Source organism: Notamacropus eugenii, chromosome 6, assembly GCF_028372415.1.
Source record: "Notamacropus eugenii isolate mMacEug1 chromosome 6, mMacEug1.pri_v2, whole genome shotgun sequence".
In the NCBI taxonomy this organism is placed as follows: domain Eukaryota; kingdom Metazoa; phylum Chordata; class Mammalia; order Diprotodontia; family Macropodidae; genus Notamacropus; species Notamacropus eugenii.
This window is the reverse complement of record NC_092877.1, coordinates 57151840-57172887: the sequence shown is the minus strand read 5'-3', so window position 1 is coordinate 57172887 and position 21048 is coordinate 57151840. Positions and strand designations below refer to the sequence as shown.

Genomic DNA, 21048 nt, shown 5'->3' with positions numbered 1-21048 from the left:
CTCTTTACAACCTTTTCCAGAACTTGGAGATGCATGTCCTGGCCCACCTTCTTTGAATATTTCCATTTGAAGAATCATCATGGAGGAAAGGAAGTAGTAGACCTGTTCTGCTTGGCCTAGAGTCAGAACTAGGGCCAGGGAAGTTATAGCCAGGTGGATTTCTGTTCAATGCAAAAAAAAAGTCCTTGTCTCTGGAACTAACCCTAACAATCAGAGCCACCTGGCCATGGAATGGAGCACCTCAGGAGGCAGTGAATACAACTGAATTTACCAAACATGTATTGAATACCTACTTATACCTATAGGGCAGCTAGGTGGTGCGGTGGGTAAAGCACCTGCACTTGGACCCAGGAAGACTCATCTTCCTGAGTTCAAATCCGACCTCAGACATTTCCTAACTGAATGACCCTGGGCAAGTCACTTAACTCTGTTTGACTCAGTTCCTCATCTATAAAATGGGCTGAAGAAGGAAATGGCAAACCCCTCAGTGTGCCTCCAAGAAAACACCAAAATGGTGTCACAAAGAAAGGGATATGTCTGAAATGTCTAAACAGCAGCAACGCTACTTTATATCTATGCTTAGTGGTTGGGGAGTTGGAGAGTGGGACAGGAAAGGAGGAACCAGAACTAAAATTAGCTAAGGTCTCCTTATGATATAGTAGATAGAATGCTAGAAGACGCAGGTCAAATCCTGTCTTTGGCACCTAATAGTTTTGACCCTAGGTGGGGTGGTTGTCTAGATGACCTCTAGGGTCTCTTATAATTCTAGACCTAAGATCCTAGGGAAGCACTCTATGCCTCAGTTTCTTCATCTGGAAAAGAAGGAGTAGCACCTGAAATATTTACCTCACAGGATTTTTTGAAGTTCACTTGAGATTTATATAGAGAAACAGATCACAGACTTTAAATCCTATATAAATATCAGCAATTATTATCAACTATGACTAATGGTTGTTTTAATTGAATTCCATGCATGGGTCAACTCATTTTTTTTTTTTACAAATAACTTTATGTGTGTAGACAAAGCCTGAACGAATGCATAGAGTGTTCCCCATAATGCAGGAGCGTTCACATCTTTTCCCTAATCTGTGGAATAACAAAGAGACAATACATAACACAAAGCATGAAAACAGACAAATTATATTGTAAGGGTGCCTGTGATGGATGAAGTTCTTCTCACTTGTGGTGGTCAGCCTGGTGGTCCTTCATTCCTTGGGGCTCACCATATTGGTTCCCAACACTGGATTGACACCAAATTGGTAGTAACACTACCAAAGCTCAGAGCTCAATAGTTCCATCAGTCTTAATGTCTTTCAGTAGCAGAAATTACAGGCCTGTCTACCTAGAGAAGTCTTCCCTTTTAAAATGTAACACATCTTAAGGATCTATGGTGCATGCCCACTTTAGTGTGAATTAGTTTAAATACTTCCCCTACCTGAAGAAGGGGATTTGTGGTTGCTATTGTTTCTGCAGCAATAGAGAAGTAAACTAAGAATTTGGGGGAATGAAAGAAGAAGATTAGGAGGTTGGATGGGTTGCTAATAAACTAATCACAAGTTTATTGTGCTTTAACATTTGCAATGAACTTTTCTTACAACAATCCTTTCAGGAAAGTACAGTGAATATTATTATCAGTATTTGTACAAATGAGGAAAAAGAGCCCCAGAAAGCGAAAATAACATTTCCACAATCACAATGCTAATGCAAGTTGAGATTTGGACCCAACCCATAAGGAAACTCAAGGTTATCTAAGAAGCAAAATAGAGAGGGCATACCCAGAGGTAGCAACCCCTGGGAAGAGAGAAATGTCAGCCTCTTTTGATAACCTGATTAGGACTTACCTTGCAAAGAATTAGTAGGTGGCTACAACCCTATGACTGAATTCCATGAAAATGCCAAGTTGTGAAGGGCTTCAAATACCAAATAGAGGATTTTGTATTGGATTCTAGATGTGATTTGGAGACAGTGCAGTTTGTTGAAAGGGGAGGGGGTGATATGATCACATTTGTGCTTTAGGGAGATTAATTTGACAACTGAGTGGAAGGTGGACGGGAGTGGGGAGAGACTTTGGGCAGGGAGACTAAAAGGCTCCTGCCAATAGGTGAGAAAGAAGGTGATGAGGTCCTGTACCAGAGTTGTAGAAGTATCCAAGAAGAGAAGGGGAAACATAGGAGAGATGTCTTTAAGGTAAGATTAACAGGAGTTGGCAGAAGATTGAATAGAGGGGATAAAAAAGAGTGAGGAGTCAAAGGATAATATCGAGGCTGTGGGTGTGTGTAACAGCAAGGACTCCCGCATACACAGGAGGGCCCGCTGCGCAGGTTCTTAGATCTGCTTTACTAAAAGGAAAGCAACTTTTGAAGGGTCAACAATCTACTTTAATCAAGCACATATATCATACCTAGTTCAGGAGAAAAAGTCAGCATCCTCGACTTCAGAGAAAACATAAACAGAAATTACAAACAAAAATTACAAACGGAAAGACCAACAGAGAGGATTTCCAACTGTCTGATCGTAGATAATACATACATTGTTACCAGAGAGAGAAGCACTAACATCTGGGTTTTCAAAGCCAGGGGACTCCTTAATGGCTATCCAGAGTCTCATCTGGCACAAGAACCTTCATCCAAAAAATAAGCCCCAAAGTAAAACCTCACCTCAGAGTATACACATATGTATGTATATGTATATATATATGTATGTATGTATGTATACACTTTTCAGAGCTGGAGGGCATGACCCTTATGACCCCGTGCCTCATTAGAAATTAACAAAAGGTATCTGAGGCCTATTAATGGGCAGGGAAGATCTTTAACTCTTCTTCCCACCAGCACTATTAACCTTATATTAATATTACAGTCTGGGAGCCTGGGAGGATAGGGGTACCCTTCATGGTAATAGGGAAGTTCAGAAGGAGAGAGATTTTTGGGAAAAGATTAATTTAATTTTGGATATATTGAAGTTAAGATGTTCATCACCTTATCTAAAAGGTAATTGGAGATGCAAGTTTGGAGGAGGAAGAAGGGAGGGTAGGATGGCAGGAAAGAAAGAAAGGAAGAAAGAGAGAGAGAGAAAGAAAGAAAGAAAGAAAGAAAGAAAGAAAGAAAGAAAGAAAGAAAGAAAGAAGGAAGGAAGGAAGGAAGGAAGGAAGGAAGGAAGGAAGGAAGGAAGGAAGGAAGGAAGGAAGGAAAGAAGGAAGGAAGGAAGAAAGGAAGAAAGGAAGAAAGAACAAAGAAAAGAAAGAAAAAAGAGAGAAGTGAAGGAGGGAGGGAATATTTATTAAATATTGCTGTCTACATAAGTTAGCCAAATCATGTTGCCTGGGGTATATGTGTAGAATCATGGAGTCATTTATTCTGATCCTATATAATATCAACAGTATAATATCTAATATCAATATCAACCAGACTGTGCTCCTGTCTAGCAATAGAAACACAGGACAATAGAATGATGAAATAATAGCTGGAAAGCACCCTAGAATATAGAATGTTAGACCTTAAAGAGATCTTAACATACTGAATGGGACTCTCCATTGTTCTAGAGATGACTGTAAATATTTCTCTGAGCTTCAAAAAAGACATTTTATCTTAAAACACAATGATGATTGGCTTTGCAACCTGGTACCTTATTCACCTCATTTCCTTAAGTGTCTCATCAGTTGTCTTCATGGTTACCTAGTTGATTTATGACTTCAAGACACTTTCCAAAAGTATGGTCTATTATCCCAGTAACAGAAGTTGGACTACAGAGCCACCAGGTTTGGGAGGGTAGCAGATGCAGTCACTGTTCCCAAGGGGTACACCAAGCTCTCTCTCATGCTGCTTTTGCCTTTATCCTGGGATTAAAGATGGAAAAGTCACATTTCCACAGCGGGCATTAGGCAACTAAACCATATCATGCTGTGTCAAGACTCTGTGGTGCTTGTGGAAGTTATACACAAAGAGCATTGTGGAACACCATGGCTGGGTATTTAAATGTTTCTAGGCCTTTTTCTTCTTCCCCCTGGGGAAAATCAGATAGGAACTACATCTTAAACTGATCCAGGCTATACTCTGTAATATGGTGGGTTGCATGTGACTAACAGGACACCTCTATTCTAAATCACCAGCCTAATCAGTTAGTCCTTTCTTAGAAATTTCCTGGAGCAGAAGAGTTGGGTGTATTTTAAAGAGCTGCCTTTGATCAAAACACAAGCAAAGACAAATCTTAGTGTGGCCCTAATAGCTATCTTCAAGGATCTGACTGACTTATGTGGAAGAAGGATTAAATTTGTTCTGCTAGGTTCCAGAGGGCAAAACTTCTACCACTGGATGGATGTTGCAACAGCTCAAATTAAAACTTTATGCAAAGAAGATCTTCTTTACAATTAGATCTGTCCAAAGACAGATTTGAACTATTTGGGGGAGTAGTAGGTTCCCTCTCCATAGAGGTTTCCAAGTCAAGTCTGAATGACCATTTATCAGTCATATTGTATCTTACTCTTGATGAGTGAAATGGCCTTCTTGAAATGGTCCTCCAATTCAGATTCTGTAATCTATTGAAACATGTGAAGCATCAAATGACAACATATTCCTTATACAGAATATGCTTTGCAGTTCTGGAGACATGGAAACAGTGTTCCACCCTCCCCAGCCATAAGTGGTCCATTTTTCTTGAATCTTTTATACTATTTATTTTTTTTTTTTTGCATTCTCTAGGCTAACTTTTAGCTATTTGTGTAATTGCCATGCCCATATATTTGTTTATAACCCCTTCTGGATGGGAAAACTGACTTTGTTCAGCTTTATAGCCCCAGCACCACAAAACCAACCCTTAACAAATGTTGCCAAACTTGAAGACTTGCCATAAATAAGCCCTACCCTGGACAGCTCCTTGTTCAGAAGGAGTTCATAGTTGCCTAAGCTAAAACAAACTTTTGAGAGATGTAGTCCAGAGCTCTCATTCTGTAGGTGAAGAAACAGAAGGCCAGAAAGGGAAAAGGCAGCCACATTGCTTCTGTCCCCAAAATAATGGAGTTTGCATTGTACATATTTGAAAAGAACACTCTCATCTTAGAGGTAGAGGGCCAAGGGTTCACCTCTCTGTGGTTTAGTAGCCATTCATCCACAAGCAAGTCCTCTTACCTCCCTAAATGCTAGTTTCCTGATAAGGGTAATGATAAATGCACATTCAAGGGTTGTTGTAAGGAAAACCCTTTGTAAACTTAAAGTCAGGATGGTAGAGATGTGAGCTACTATTAATATTAAGACTCGCATTGCCATCTAGCAGCATTGCTATGAGGAAATATACTGTAAACTATAAAGCACTGACTTCTCTGACTTCCTTTTAAGTCCCAACTACAGAAAACCTTCGCCAACCCTTCTTAATTCTGGTGCCTTCCCTCTCTTAATTATTTGCTATTTAGCTTATATATATATATATAATGTAAGCTATACATACACATATACATATACATGTATGTATATATATAATATACATATATATGTTTGTTTCCGTATTGTCTCCTCTATTAGATTGTAAGCTCTTTGAGGGCAGAAATTGTCTTTTGCCTCTTTTCATATCCCTAGTGCTTACCACAATACCCAGGTCATAGTATGTGCTGAATAAATGTTTGTTGATTGATTGATTGACTGACTGACAATAAATCATAGCTATGAGAGTTGATTTTATCATGTAATTTATGTACAATGATTATGTAATGAAGACAATAAATGTGCATATGCATTTGTGTATGCACATGTGTATGTGTGTGTGTTTATAGAGTGATACTGTATTTTGGATTTCACCAGGATGAGGAAAGTCTATCCATTGATGCAGATTGGGAGGTAGTTTCCCTAAGATTCACAATCTTACAGTTGCCGTCTAAAAGGTTTTGTGATCCTCTGTGTTCACAGAGCTAATATGTGTCAGAGACAGTGTATGAACTCATCTCTTACTGACATCCAAGTCAGCCTTTCTGAGTAAAAAACAATAATAATGATGACAAAAAAGAGGGTGATAATTATTGTTATTAAAACAATAGCCATCTTTTGTCCTGACTTCATCTATAAGGGAAAAAGTAAGATCACTTGCCACTCCCCTTCCTTATAGAATTCCAGAGAGCTGAATTGAAAGTTCTGCTCTTAACTGGCAACTTGTTAACCTAAAGCATGCAGCACAGTAAGCAGCTTTGGTGGGCAGTCAGATTTATCACCAGGACGTTATACAGAAACCTTTGGCTTATTAAATTTAAATGAATAAACAGGCTTCGTTTTGGCATTTTCTCTCTTGCTCCCCGCCCCCTTCCCATGGAATTCAGAATTAAGTAGATGACAAATGTTTCCAATGGCATTAGCTGAGTTTTTGTATTCATTGAAAGCCAGGGCTTCCTGGGCACTTTGTGAGGATTAATTAGACCAAAATAGCATTTTCTTTTACATCCATTGAGCCTTCCAGACTCTAAATAAATGTAAGGCATTAGCCCGATTATTATTTCTCCATAATAATGAAGTATGCAGCCATCTTCCTAACTGCTTTCTAATGTCATCTCATGGGAACATAGATGAAGTACCATCATCTCTATAAATGTCGAACTACTTGGTATTTCCAGTGGCACCATTATATCTTAAAACTGATTGTCCCAGAGGCCATTCTGGATTGTGATAAGTTGCCAGTTACAACAGAGACCAATGAAGGTATTAAAGCAAGATACCAGCTGCTCCATTACAAGTCTCAATGGATACCACGGTGCACTTAGTGGAAGAATTGTGTCTTATAGGGCTTGTGAGGATTCCAGGCAGTTGTGATGTAGCCCATTGTGAGATATGCCCCATCGGTAGTTATTTTTGGACAGTGCTTAAATGGTACATAGAGAAATATCGCATTATTCTTTCAATCAATACACACTGTTTGCAGAGAATTGTGCTGAGCATTGCAGGAGGTGGGAAGTTTAGATGAGACTTAGCCTTGTTTCTTTCATAGAGATTACAATCTAATAGGGAGACAATGAACAGAGAGATATCTAGAACACACATTATACAATAAGTGCATTTTAGAGGAGGCACACAAAAGTTCTGTATTAGATTAGAGCCAAAAGGTTTCTTAGGTAGGAAATCAAGCACCATAACTAGGATGGGATGATTGGAGTTTTGCACCAGAGTGCTGAATTTTCTGGGCACAAACCATTGGCAGCCCTTATAACCCTTGGACAGGTTGAGATAAGCTGCTTCCTCCAAATTTCTACACTATCAGCAATGATGATACAATTATCACAATGTTTTTGCTTCCCTCCTACTAGCAGGGAGTCCCAATGATCTGTAGTCCTTACCTTTAATCTTTAATCATAGCTATAGGCTAGGAAAGATTTTATGAAGGAGATGGAATTTGAGGAAGCATAGGATGACAGCAGGTGAATTAGAGGAGGGGAGGGCATTCTAGAAATAGTGAATGGTGCGAGCAAGGGGGGAAAAGAGAAGGAAAAGCAGACAAAATATGGTTAAAATGCAGAGTATTTGGAGAGAAATACAGAGAGGTTGAGTTGATCAACTTGAAAAGAGTTTCCCAGCCCTATTATTTGTAGTTAATGGTAATAATTTTGTTTCCTTTTTTTCTAGTCAGAATACTTATCAGAGAGACACTTGGCAGAGTAGGTAGAGATTCAGCTTCAGAGTTAGCTAGACTTGGGTTCTGGTTCCTCTTTTGCTATGTGTTGAATGCAGGATCCTGAACAAATGACTGCTTCTAGGTGCCATTGACAACTTTGGCTCTAAATTGCAAGGGAGGTCCTCACCTGAGATGCTGAAGAAGGGGAAGTGTGGTGCAAAGGATAGATTATTGGGCTTAGAGTCAGGAAGACCTGAATTTTACACCTGCCTCAAATTCTAGCTGTGTGACCCTGGGCAAATTATTCAACCACTCGGTGCCTCAGTTTCCTCTTCTGTAAAATGGGGATAATGGTAGCTCCTACTTCCCCAGGATGAATGTGATAATATTTTCAAAGTACTTTGCAAACCCTAAAGCTAGTATATAAATGCTAGTTAATATTACTATTATTGTTAATGTTCTTATTATCATTGATGTGTAGTGGTAGAGGACATTCCCATTTGTAGGGAAATCACAGACCAGGTCCCATCCCATACATATCAGAAAGCAAACAGTTGTTACGCCCCAGCCCACTTGTCAAAAATCATTCAGGACGTGGAGTGTACTGACCTAGTACTAAAACCAAGCCTGAGGTGTGGAGGGAGTTGAGGGAGACCTGCAAAAGAGACTGGACTAAATGCCATCTATGGTCCCTTCTGGTTCTAAGTCAAGATCTGATGATCCTAAGGTCAGCTGGGCTTTCTCCTTCACTTGACTTTGTAATAAAATGTCTTGACATTTCCCCCTCTGGCAGTTCTCTACAGCAGCTAATAGGTGAAAATTAGCCTCAGTCTGAGTTTCACAGTGAACGTGGGGTGGCTGGAGATTAGTTCATTTCCACATTTTAGTCAGTGTTTTGTAGCCATCCTTTATGGGATAGATAATAATAACACATTGGCTTGCTTCCTCCTCTCCTACGAGTTCTTAAAATGAATGATTTCAAATTGGTCACCTCTGCCTCTCCTCACTGTCTTTCTCTCATGTTGTTAGGAATAAGACAAAAAAGCTGTTTATAATCATGTTTTCTTCCCACTGAAATTCAGTTTAATCCACCAAACATATTAAGCACCTTCATCCTCCACCTTGGAAAAGATCCAAAGTTGCATCACCCCCTCCAAATAAAGGATCTTGTTTCATACCACTTCATAGAGGGAACATCTAGTAGATCCTACCTCCCTGTTCAGGAATCTCTTCCTAAGCCTCCCCTCAAGTCTTTGTTTGGACATCACTAGCTAATTTTGTGTGATTTCCTATATTCTGTTGTTAAATTCTATTTCGCTTGTTTGAAGGTCTTGCTTTTACTCAGTTGACATCCCAGCCCATTATAGGGCCTCCTTGCACAAAGGTTGTACTTAATAAATATTTGTGGGTTGAGAAATTGTTTTTCTTATAACATACCTTTGAGGCTGGCAGTGTAAGTATTATTTGCCTCCTTATAGTTTCTGCCTAAGAGTAGTGAGAAGACTGGTCTGTCAAATTCATACACATGACCCGAGGTCCACCTTCCCCTAATATCTCTAGCTGGAAATGATACCTCTCCCTTCAGCATCAATGTACTTCTTTGTACTTTATTCATTGAATTTTCACATTTCAAATTGTATTATGATCCATTTATCTTATCACCACCCCCAAACCCTCCAGACTGCAAACTGTTAGGACAAGTCCGGAGTCTTTAGCCTTTCTGCAGTTTACTATCTCCCCTAGAAGCCAGTACAACACCCTCCAGACACAAGGCACTCAGCAGATATTGGGGGCTGGGGGGGTAAACAGATGACTATTTCTGGAATTCACCCTATGTCCTACTCTCTCCCTTACCAGGGTCTTTGGTCACATAAGTTTCCGTTCAGACTGGGAGCTGGTGAAGGTGGACTTCAGACCCTCTTTTCCCAGGCAATGCACTGAAGATGATTATGACTACTGGAACCTCACCAACTTGCAGGTATTTTGATGGAACTGTAGAGGAGGGAGCAGCTACTGTGCATGAACAAGTCCATTCTGCATCAGAAACTGGGATAAGATATAATACAAATGGGGGCCCTGGGAACCAAGGACCCAACACTTGCTGGCTTTCTCCAACAAGCCCTATGATGCCTCGTTGTGGACTGGATGTAATCTGAGGTCCCCTGGCCTATCAGAGTGTAAGCTCGGACAGGTTGTACCAGACCAGTAAGGCTTCAATTTCATTAGACCCTGCAATAGACTAATAGGTCTAATCCACCAAGGTCCAAAGAACCCTTTTAACAATAGGTTGGCTACTCAGTGATGAATTTTTTGCTCATGGTAACCCCTCGAAACAAAGAAAAATGGAAAACAGCTCTCAGTCCTCAGCCTCCTGCTCCTTCTGCCATGATAGTGGTAGGATAGTAAAAGGGGAACAGAGGAGACAAAGACTCACATTTTATGCTGTCTCTAAATATTCAGTTTGCTCTCAGTATCACAAATGGAAGATCCTTTTCCAGTTACTAATGACCACTGGGGAGCAAGCATGTTACTAATGGAACTGAATTGTGTCAGCCCTGAAATGTTCAAAGTAAATATAATGAGAGGATAAAAAGAAGTTACAGTGAATTGAAAGCATGGGTCATGGGTTCTCTTTATTTGGCAGGCCAAATAAAGGAATCAGGGGATCATGTTTTTCGTTGTCTCCAAAGGCAACAAGAAACATGAATTCCTGGGATATTTGGGTCATCTCCTATTGCAGTATTCACGACAAGCATTTGTAAAAAGGTACCCAAGAAAATAATTATAGCTTATGTGACATACATTGAAGAGAATAAGGACTTGAGTGAGAAGTTCTTAACCTGGGGTAGATTTCAAAGAGGAGGCATTACCTTGGATGGGAAATATATAGATGTAGAAATAGAGTTAAATATAGATATAAAATATATCAGAAAGACTTATCTTTCTGAATTCAAATCTAACCTCACTAGCTGTGTAACCCTGGGCATGTCACTTAACCCTATTTGCCTCAGTTTCCTCATCTACAAAACAAGCTAGAGAAGGAAATAGCAAACTATTCCAGTGTCTTTGCGAAGAAAGCCCCAAATGGTGTCACAAAGTGTTAGACACCACTGAAAAAACTCAACAACAGCAAAAAGGTATTTCCTATATATCACATATAAGTGATATTATAAAGATATGTGTGCATATATATACACATACATCTTCATTTTTACTGTACTATATATGAAGATATATGTGTACATATACACACATCTTTTATTTTTACTATATTATATATGAAGACATATGTGCATATATATATATATACACACATGCATCTTTTATTTTTACTATATATTTTACTAAAATTTTGGTTTCCTCTATGATCCTATGTGGTTTTTTATGCATTTAAAAACCTTATTCTGAGAAGGGTCCATAGATTTCTTCAGGCTGCCAAAGGGGATCCATGACACACAAAAAAAGATTAAGAACCTCCATAGGAGAGAAATGCAAGGAAGAATTTTAAAAGATTCTCTGCATTAAATCAACATGTAGTTTGATGTTTTTTCACTTCAGTGCAAAGATAGGCATAAGATAAGAATTGGCAATACAAAAAGTGTTGGAAAATATGATTCTGAAATAAGGAATGAGAACAGCCAAAAGTTTGCAAGTCACAAAGGGACCTCAAGATTTTATGTCATAAATGCTTTCTTTAAGAAGGTGATGGACATGTCATACACAGACAGAATGAAATGTATATATTTTCACACCGATTCTAAGGTTAGTGAGGGGCCCTAAGAGGTGCAAAACTGAAAATAGAAAGAAATATAACTGCGTCTGGGGACACTTAGAACTTCTCAGATTTCTGTGTGTCAAGGCCAAGATAGACATTATTTAGATAGAAAAGCACGATATTTGGATTATGTCAAAATCAAATTCCAGTTTAGGGGTATGTTAGGAAATCATTCTCATGCAGTATCTATCACCCCATGGTCTTGTCCAGAGGGATGTGACAGAAAGAGATCGGATGGGGAGTTATTTGACTTGGGTAGAAATCCTGGCTCTGTCACTTACTAGTGGTAAGACTTGGGCAAGTCTCTTTGTCTTACTTCAGTTTCTCATCTGCAAAATGAGAGACTTGGACCAGATTACCTTTGTTGATGACAAAAAGCATGTGATCCATCATTTGATGGAGATCCTCAGAGCAAATTTTGGTCTAATGACAAAAAGAGAAAAAATGTCTCCTTCTTCTCACCTAGAACTTTCATTATCATGTCCGTGACCCAACATCTTTGCTGATTACAGGGCAATCGTTGTATCATGGGCCAACAGAGGAGTTTCCGAAAAAGGAAAACCACATCATGGTGTATCAAGGGGCAGAGCTTCACATCAGTTCTCACATCCAGTGTGTGCAAGTGTTCAAGCTCAGATTTCTTTTGGTAAGTCCAAAGAAAGCCTCTTGTCATCAGTGAGTCTGGGTGGCCCCTGGGGAACAAAAGGGTGAAAGGGGCTGTTTTGTGTGCAGGCACAGACTTAAAATACATTCAATCAATTGCACATTCAGAATACATTTATGAAGTACCTACAGTGTATATCATGCTGTGCTCTATGCCAGGAGAGATTGAAGGTTTCAGTAAGACAGTATCCATCCTCAGGTAACATATACAGCAGGGGGCATAAGAAATAAACATATTTAACTAGAAGATACTAAATGTACAGAATAGTGGTACATGACTTTTTTGCTTGTTTAGGAAATGGATATCAAATTTCCACAGGGAAAGGGAGGAGAAAAGAAGGGAGAAAGAGAAAAAAACTGAAGCAGTATAAGATAGAGAGGGAGAAAAAGGAGAAATGAAGGTCAGGCAGAGAAAGGGAGAAAAGGAAAAGGAGGGTGGGGGAGAGAGACAGATACAAAGAAGAAACAGACAGAAGAAAGGCAAAGATGAGGAGAGAGAAAGATAAGAGACAGAGAGGAGAGAGACAAATAGGAGAGACAGAGGAGAAGAGAGAAGAGGAAAGGAGAGGAGGGGAATGGAATGGAGAGGAGAGGAGAGAGACAGACAGACTCAAGGTTAGGAGGAGGAGGATGGCAAGCAGCACAGCTCAGTTTAGACCCAGGAAGATCTGAGGACATGTTCCCCCTTTGACCTAGGAGTCTTTCCATATTGCTGCCCACCTCCAGGACCATTCCATAACCTTTCCTACAGTCAGAGTCTTGACGAAAAGCAAGGAATACTCAAGTCAGAGTCTGTGTACCGAAGACATTTCCCCTTATTAGGCATCAGTTTCCTCATCTGAAAAAAATGTGGGGGTTAAACCAAATGACCTTTAAAGTCCTTTAAATTCAGTGATAATTTCTGAATGGATCTTCTTAACTTTACTCTTCCCCATGCTGTGTTGAGCAGGGGACTGTCCTGAAATGACTATAGTGATGATTCATCATCTTTCCTCTCTCTTTTCTTAGTGATTACGGGTTTGAACGATCAGCACCTTCAAAATCGGAAGCCAAAAAGTGTTTTGCAAACTTCTGGTTTAATCCTGACTTGCCTCCTGAAGACTGTGTGTTGGGACAGGCATACACTAGCAGCCCAGGGTAAGTGTGGGGACCTCTGCCTTCTCTGTCTCATTCCCAAGGGACAGAACAATCCAGAATAGGCAGTGTTTCTTTGTACTACTATTGTTAGAGTGGGCTAGCGGAAAGAATCTTGAACTTGCAGCCAAGATTCCTGGGTTTGAGCCCCGAATTAGTCATTTATTCACTGTCAGCTCCTCTAGCTAAACCTCAGTTTCTTAATCTGTAAAGTGAGAATAAAAATCCCTGCCTTGTCTCCTTCAGGGAACTATTTGTATGGAAAGTACTTTATAACTATAAAATAACAAAAAGGTATGAAAGATGCTTCTTGAAAAAAGTTGGCAGAGAGTAGTAAAAAGACTGCTGATCAAGAAACCTAGATGCTAAATTTGATCTTTTTCTACCAACTACTTACCCATGTTACCATGAAAAAGATCTTTCCCTTTTCTGGGATACAACTTCTCCCCTGTAAAATAAGAGTGTTAGACTGGATAATCTTGGAGGTGCCCTGTAGCTTGGAATCTTATAATTTTTCCTGGGTACTCTCCTTGGGCTATAAAGTTAAGAAGTGACTATTCTTGGCACTTAGAAGGAAGCACCTGCTAGCTATATCTGGCCTAGAGCATTGGCAAGAGTCATAGAGTAGCGTGGTTGTGTGTGTTCATCCTTCGTTGCTGAAGAAGACCATGTCATCAGAGAGAAATAACGACATGACTTGCCCTTGACTTTGTTTTGAGTGAGGGAGGGCTGTGCAGGTCACCAGCCTCACTTGTCCTCCAGAGCCATCTGAATCCAGTGACCAGATATTCACCAGGATGACTGGAGATGGCCCAGGATGAGGCAATTGGGGTTAAGTGACTTGCCCAAGGTCACACAACTAGTGAGTGTCAAGTGTCTGAGGCAAGATTTGAACTCAGGTCCTCCTGACTCCTGCACTGGTGCTCTATCCACTGTACTACCTAGCTACCCCAGCACGGTTGAAAAGTACTTTGAAGGCCATCTAATCAAACCTCCACCTGTGGTAGCATAGATTTAGAGCTGAAACTAAGCCTAGAAACCATTAAATCCAATCCCCTCATTTTAGAAGGCAAGTGACTTGCCTGAAGTCACACAGCCAGTAGGTGTCTGAGATGGGATTCTAATTGAGATATTCCTGACTCTAGATACAGTCCTCTCTCTATTGGATTACCAGCTACTTAATCCAATTCATTAAAAATGTATTAGGTGCCTTCTCTGTGCTACCTAGGTGGTACAATGAATAGAGTGCTGGTTCTGGTTCTGGAACTCTTTATGAGTTCAAATTTGGTCTCAGACATATATTAGCTGAATGACCTAGGAAAGTCACTTAACCCAGTTTGCCTCAGTTTCCCCACTATAAAATGAGCTAGAGAAGGAAATGGCAAGTATCTTTGCCAAGAAAGTCCCAAATGGGATCACAGAGAGTTGGACATGACTAAAAAATGTCTGAATATCAAATGCACTCGTCATTGTAGCCTCAAAGGCAAACAAGGGACCAGATCTTGGTATCCAAGAACTTACATTCCATTCTGGGAGACAACAACATATCATCAGATCTTCTTTTGAAGCTGACCTGTGATTTCACTGACACAGGGAATTCCCAGTGAAGATATACACTCTATCCACTAATGTGAATTAAAAACAATTCTGTAGTACACAGTCTTGGAGGGTGGATTGAATCATTGAGAATTTAAATGAGTTGTCTAAGATTATAAAACCCAGAGGAAAAACCTGAACTCAGATATTCCTCATTCCAGTTGGGTTCTACTCCTTAAATAAATATCTATACGATAAAAAGGAGGGAGAGGGAAGGAGATAAATAGTGAGCATCAGAAATGGCTTCCTATAGGCCATTTCCATAACATATATAAGTGATCATTCAGTCTCTTATACCTGACCTCCAATGATACAGAGCTCACTACTTTCCAAGCTAGCTCATTCCACTTTGGATTAGCTCTAAATGATGAGAAATTTTTCCCTATCTGGAGTCTAAAACTACCTTCCTATAACTTCTACTTTTTAGTCCTTACTCTACCCTCTAGGATGAAGAAGAATAAATCTTAATCTGTATTCCAAATGAAAATTCTTCTTAAAGGCAGCTACATTGTCTCCCCTATAAGCTTTCTCTTCTCTAGGTTAATCAACCCCAGGGCCTTTGAATGGCCCCTAGATAACCTGAACCTAAGAGGCAGCCTGGTATAGAGAGTGCTAGACCTGAAATTAAGAGACCTGTGCTTGAATCTTGCTTCATAGAGAACCTCAGTTTCCTTATCTGTAAACAGAGGCAATAAAAATCCTTAGATTATCGACCTTACATTATTATAGTGAGGAAAGTGCTTTGCAAACCTTGAAACACCATGTAAATGTAAATTGTGATATTTACTCAAGGTCTCCAGTCACCAGAAGCAGCCTGGGTTGGATGTATGCCCTTCCCTGGATACACAGCAGCCTGTCTATGTCCTTCCCCCAAATATAGATTCCTCTGTCTCCACCTTCTATTGTACCATTCAGGGACATGGAGTTCTTCTGAAGGTTCTTCTGATGAGGAGAGGGGTGGGAAAAAAGGAGGAAAGAAGAATTCGCTTTGGCCTCGAAGTTCCATATTCCCTCTCTCTCCCAGAAGCTCCTCTGAATACAAGAATTCCTTCCTTTATCTCCTGCCTAACTTCACACACGCCACCATTGTCTGGGTCCCATCACTCAAGGAGATGACTCAGACTTGAGTCTCCTTTGAACTTGAGTTTCCTTTGAACTTGACCTATTTTCTTCTTGCCGGCCTGGCTTCTTGTAATATGAAAACCTTAAAGGCATTCCTTTGCTGCTGCTTGTGAAGCTATTAAGAGCACAACTTCTGCCTTTCTCCCCAGTTCTGACCCCATTTCAAGGAATCCTAATCCCCTAGACACCTTATCTTGGAAATCAAGTGCCAATGGAAACCTCTTGAATCTTCCTTGATTTTCTTTGCTCATTACCCATTCTCTGGCCCCCATGCCTAACCCTGCAAACTCACCTTCATAACACCTTCTTCAGATAGAATCAGGGACAAGGGGTCAAGTCTTGGTCTTTCCAATATGTGATACTGACAGAATCAGTTTGATTGACATCTAGAAACCTAGCTTGATGGGTAAGTAAACAGAGAGAAAGACAGATGGCTTTTTTTCTTCAGTGATGTCCAACTCTTCATGATCCCATTTTTTTTTGGCAAAGTTGCTGGAGTGGTTTGCAATTTCCTTCCCCAGCTCATTTTACAAATGAGAAACTGAAGCAAACAGTAACTTGCCCAGGGTCACACAGCTAGTGTCTTGGGCCAGATCTGAACTTACAAAGTCTTCTTGACTGCAGGCCCATTACTCTCTCCACTGTGCCACCTAGCTACAGATAGCTAGAGTGAGCAAGTATTTACACACCATTTAGCACTGGTAGCTAGGTAGCCCAGTGGATAGAGTGCTGAGACTAACATCAAGAAAACTTGAGTTTGTATCTAGCTTCAGACACTTACTTGATCCCAGGCAAGTCATTTAAACTCTGTGTGCCCCAGTTTCCTCAACTATAAAATGGGGACAATAACAGCCCTGTCTCACTTGTTGTTGTGAAGGTCAAATGAGAGAATATTTTTTTTTTGCCAACCACTTAGATCACTACCTGGCACATAGTAGGCACTATATAAATATTTATTCCCTTCCCAGCCCCTCGATCCCCATTAATCATGTGATAACTGGTTTTGTACAAAGTGCTAGGGATAAGGATGCAAGAGAGTCCCTGCCCTCATGAATCTTACATTCTGCTAAGGGAAGACAACCTATAAATGGGAGGTGGAAAGTGGAGGGGCATGTTTACCCCACACTGCATGGTTTAGAACTAGTGGTAATTAAGTGGAGACTTGGTTATCAACAAAATAAGTTAATGCTCATAGCTACCCTAGTCATTCCTAGGCTGGAATCCAAGTTTCAGGTGGGGAAAGGGAAAGAAGGAAATGATGTGTGTGATCCCATTATCACCTTGCTAGGCTTCTGTTTCCTCAAATATAAATTGGAGGAGGGATTTAGACTAAATTTCTAAGGTCCTTTCCTACTCTAGTGACTGTATAAGCATCCGAAATCATCTGGGATAGCCTCTTATTTTCCTGATGAGGAAACTCAGGATCCAGAAGAAGGGAAATGACTTGTCCAAGGTCACACAAAAAATTAGTGAGTCAAGGCTTCTGATTCCCAGGCTTTCCACTACCCAGGACTTCCATTTTTTCTGTCTCCTACAGTATTATTTGAATTCCTTAAAGTAAGGTTGTTTTAAAATTTCTCTTATTTTCACTCAGTTGTAATCTAAATAGTAACTAAGAACTGGTAGGAGGGGAATCCAAGAAGACAATGGAAATAAGTTTTAATATATATAGAAAAACCCTGAATGACATTTGTTCTGATAATGTAAGTGACATGTGGTATCCCACCATTTGCTACTTTGGAAGACAGGACCAACCTTTAAAAAAAAAACAACTTCCAATTACATGGAAAAGCAGATTTTAAGATTAATTTTAAAAGAAAATATGTTCTGAATTCTGTCCCTCCCCTCTCATTGACAAGGGAAGCAATTTGACATACATTACACATGTGCAGTCATGCAAAACATATTTCCATATTAGTCATTTTGTGAAAGAAAACAGACAAAAAACCCAAGCAAAATAAAATGTTGTGTTTTTTTTAAAGTATGCTTTGATTTGTATTCAGACTCCATCAGTTCTTTCTCTGGAGGTGTATAGCATTTTCATCTTAAGTCCATTGGAATTGTCTGAGATTGCTGTGGCACTGAGAATAGCTGAGTCATTCACAGTTAATCATATTGTTGTTGCTGTGTACACTGTTCTTCTGGTTCTGCTCATTTCATTTTGCATCAGTTCATATAAGTCTTCCCAGGTTTTTTTGAAAGCATCCTGTTAGTTATTTCTTATTTGTCAGTCAGTCATTTCCGACTCTTTGTCATCTCATTTGGAGTTTTCTTAGCAAAGGCACTGGAGAGGTTTGCCATTTCCTTCTCCAGGTCAATTTACAGATCAGAAAGCTGAGGCAAGTATGGTTAATACAAATTCACACAGCTAGGAAGTGTCTGAGGTTGGATTTGAACTTAGAAAATTATTCTTTCTGATTCCAGGTATGACATTCTATCTACTGCACCACCTGGTTGTCCTTGTCATTTCTTATAGCACAATAGTAATCCATCAGGGCAGCTATGTAGTACAGAGTGTAGTGGAGAGAGTGGAGAGAGTAGTGGAGAGAACACTGGAATAGAGCTGCTATCATAATGATGAAGTTCTTAGGAGTTACTAGTATGAAATTTCCATATAAGAATGAAAACAGTTAATTTTATTGATCCCTTCTGAGTTCCCTTTCCTATTGACGTTTTTTGTGTTTCACTTGAGTCTTGTATTTGAAAATCAAATTTTCTATTCAGCTCTGGAATTTTCATCAGGCATGCTTAAAAGTTCTCTATTTCTTTAAATGCCCATTTTTCCCTTGAAGGATTATACTCAGTTTTGCTGGGTAGATGATTCTTACTTGTAATTGGAGCTCCTTTGCCCTCCATAATATCATATTCAGAGCCCTTCAATCTTTTATTGTAGAAACTGTTAAATCTTATGTTATGCTGATTGTAGCTCCGTGATATTTGAATTTTTCTTTCCAGCTGCTTACAATATTTTCTCCTTGACCAGGGAGCTCTAGAATTTGGCTATAATATTTCTGTGAGTTTTCATTTTGGGATCTCTTTCAGAGGAAGATCAAAGGTTTCTTTCAGTTTCTATTTTACCCTCTGGCTCAAGTATACCAAGGCAGTTTTTCTTGATAATTTCTTGAATTATGATGTCTAGGCTCTTTTTTTTTATCATGACTTTCAGGTCAGTAGTTTTTCCAATGAGATATTTCACATTTTTTCTTTTTTTATTCCTTTAATTTTGTTTTATTGTTTCTTGATGTCTCATAGAGTCATTAGCTTCCACTTTCCCTACTCTAATTTTTAAGGAAGTGCTATCTTCAGTGAACCTTTGTACCTCTTTTTTCATTTGAGAAATTCAACTTTCTAAGGATTTTTTTCTTCAGTGAGTGTTTGTATATCTTTTTTTCCTCCAGTTTGGTCAATTTTTCTTTTTAAGGAGTTCTCCTCAGTGGATCTTTGTGCCTCTTTTACAATTTGGCATATTCTGTCTTTTAAGGTGTTATTTTCTTCAGTATTTTTTTATTCCTCCTTTTCTAAGGTGTTGAATTTTTCATGATTATCTTGCATCACACTCATTTGTTTTCCCAATTTTTCTTCTACCTCTCTTATTTTATTTTTAAAATTCTTTTTGAGCCCTTCTATGAATTCCTTTTTTGCACCACAGACCAATACACATTTTTCTTTAAGGCTTTAAATGTAATTTTTCTGACATTGTCCTTTTTTAAGTTTGTATTTTGATCTTCCCTCTCATCATAGTACCTTTCTGTGGTCAGGTTCTTTTTCTGTTGTTGTCTACTCATGTTTTTACTTTTAGCTTTATATTAAAGTTGGACTTTACTCCCAGGATAGAAGGGCACTGTTCCAGTCTTCAGTTTTGTTTTGTGTGTGTATGTGTTGTGTTGTGTTTTCAGAGCTAACTCTGTTTTCAGTTATTTCACAGTGGTATGATCTAAGGAGAGGTATGACAACTGCTCTCCTGGTCTGTGCTCTGGTCTAAGTGACAAGTACTCTTTTCTGCCCTGAAATTATAACTAGATTCCCCACTCCCCAGTAGCCACACACTTTATGGTACTGGTACTCTTCCTTACCCTGGACAGTGGCCCAGAATTATGTATGGGCAATGCAACAGAGTCATTCTTGGCCCTGCACTGGACTGTGCTCCATTCTTACCCCCATGAAACAGACCTTTCCCACCAACTTTCTAAGTTGTCTTGGGCACCCACTCCTTTTCTTGGTTCTATAGCTCCAGAATTCATTTTGAGGTATTCTTTAAAGTTGTTTGGAGGAAAATTTAGGAGGGCTGGCAAGTGACTGCCTTTATTCTGCCATCTTGGCTCCATCCGTCAGGACCAGCCTTTGACCTGTCAAAATCAGGAAGTAAGAATCAACTTGTTTGATTTATTGCATGGCAAAACATCTCATTTTCTCAGGTGACTTGTAGCTCTAATATTACCTGAATATGGTAGCCTATCAGATATACTAAAAAAAGACTATTGACTCTAGAGCCAGATTCAAATTTCATATATGACACAGGCTACCTGAGTGACCTTAACCCCTCTGGGGCTCTTGTTCCTCAACAGTAAAATGAGTGAGTTGGTTTGGGCCTCTGAGGTCCCTTTCAGCTGTGAATCGATTATGTTAGATGCTTAATAATTCCTTTTAAAATGTGCTCTTTTCTAAATAATATCATTAATCCTCCCAAAAAAATATCAAAATAAAATATGTCTTTGTACCATTGGTGTCTCAGTACTATACTGTTAAACTTTACCTTAGTTACAGAAAACATGCCTTGTTTCATAGAGTTATAGAGTAGGAATGCACATTACAACAAATTAAATAGAAGGTTAGAGCTGGATCAGTTTTTCAATCAGTCAGCCAGTTAATAAGCATTTATTAAATACCTACTATGTGCCAGGTACTGTACTAAGCACTAAGGATACAAAAAGATGTAAAAGACAAACCTTACCCTCTAGGAACTTAAATCTCAAAATATAAAATGTCAGAACTGGAAGCAGCCCTGGGACAACTTCTAGTCTAGCATATTCATATCAGAGAAGAGGAAATGGAGGCTCAGAGAGCAGTGACTGGCCCGAGGTCATATATAGTCAGTGGCAAAGATAAGACTTGAACCTAGGTCCTCCATCTTCCAATCCAGTCGTCCTACCTATCCCCACTATAATGATGCCTCCTTA

At 39.5% G+C, this 21048-nt stretch overlaps 1 protein-coding gene across 4 annotated transcripts in view; it reads left to right on the top strand.

Moving 5' to 3' along the window:
• Window positions 1–21048, top strand: part of SORCS2 (sortilin related VPS10 domain containing receptor 2) — a 1292493-nt gene that overhangs the window by 1204605 nt on the left and 66840 nt on the right. For all 4 annotated transcript variants that reach the window (XM_072620161.1, XM_072620158.1, XM_072620159.1 and 1 more), the window contains exons 15-17: window positions 9439–9559; window positions 11869–12002; window positions 13028–13156. In XM_072620161.1, the coding sequence (XP_072476262.1) occupies window positions 9439–9559; window positions 11869–12002; window positions 13028–13156 (384 nt within the window). The remainder of the gene's footprint in view (window positions 1–9438; window positions 9560–11868; window positions 12003–13027; window positions 13157–21048) is intronic.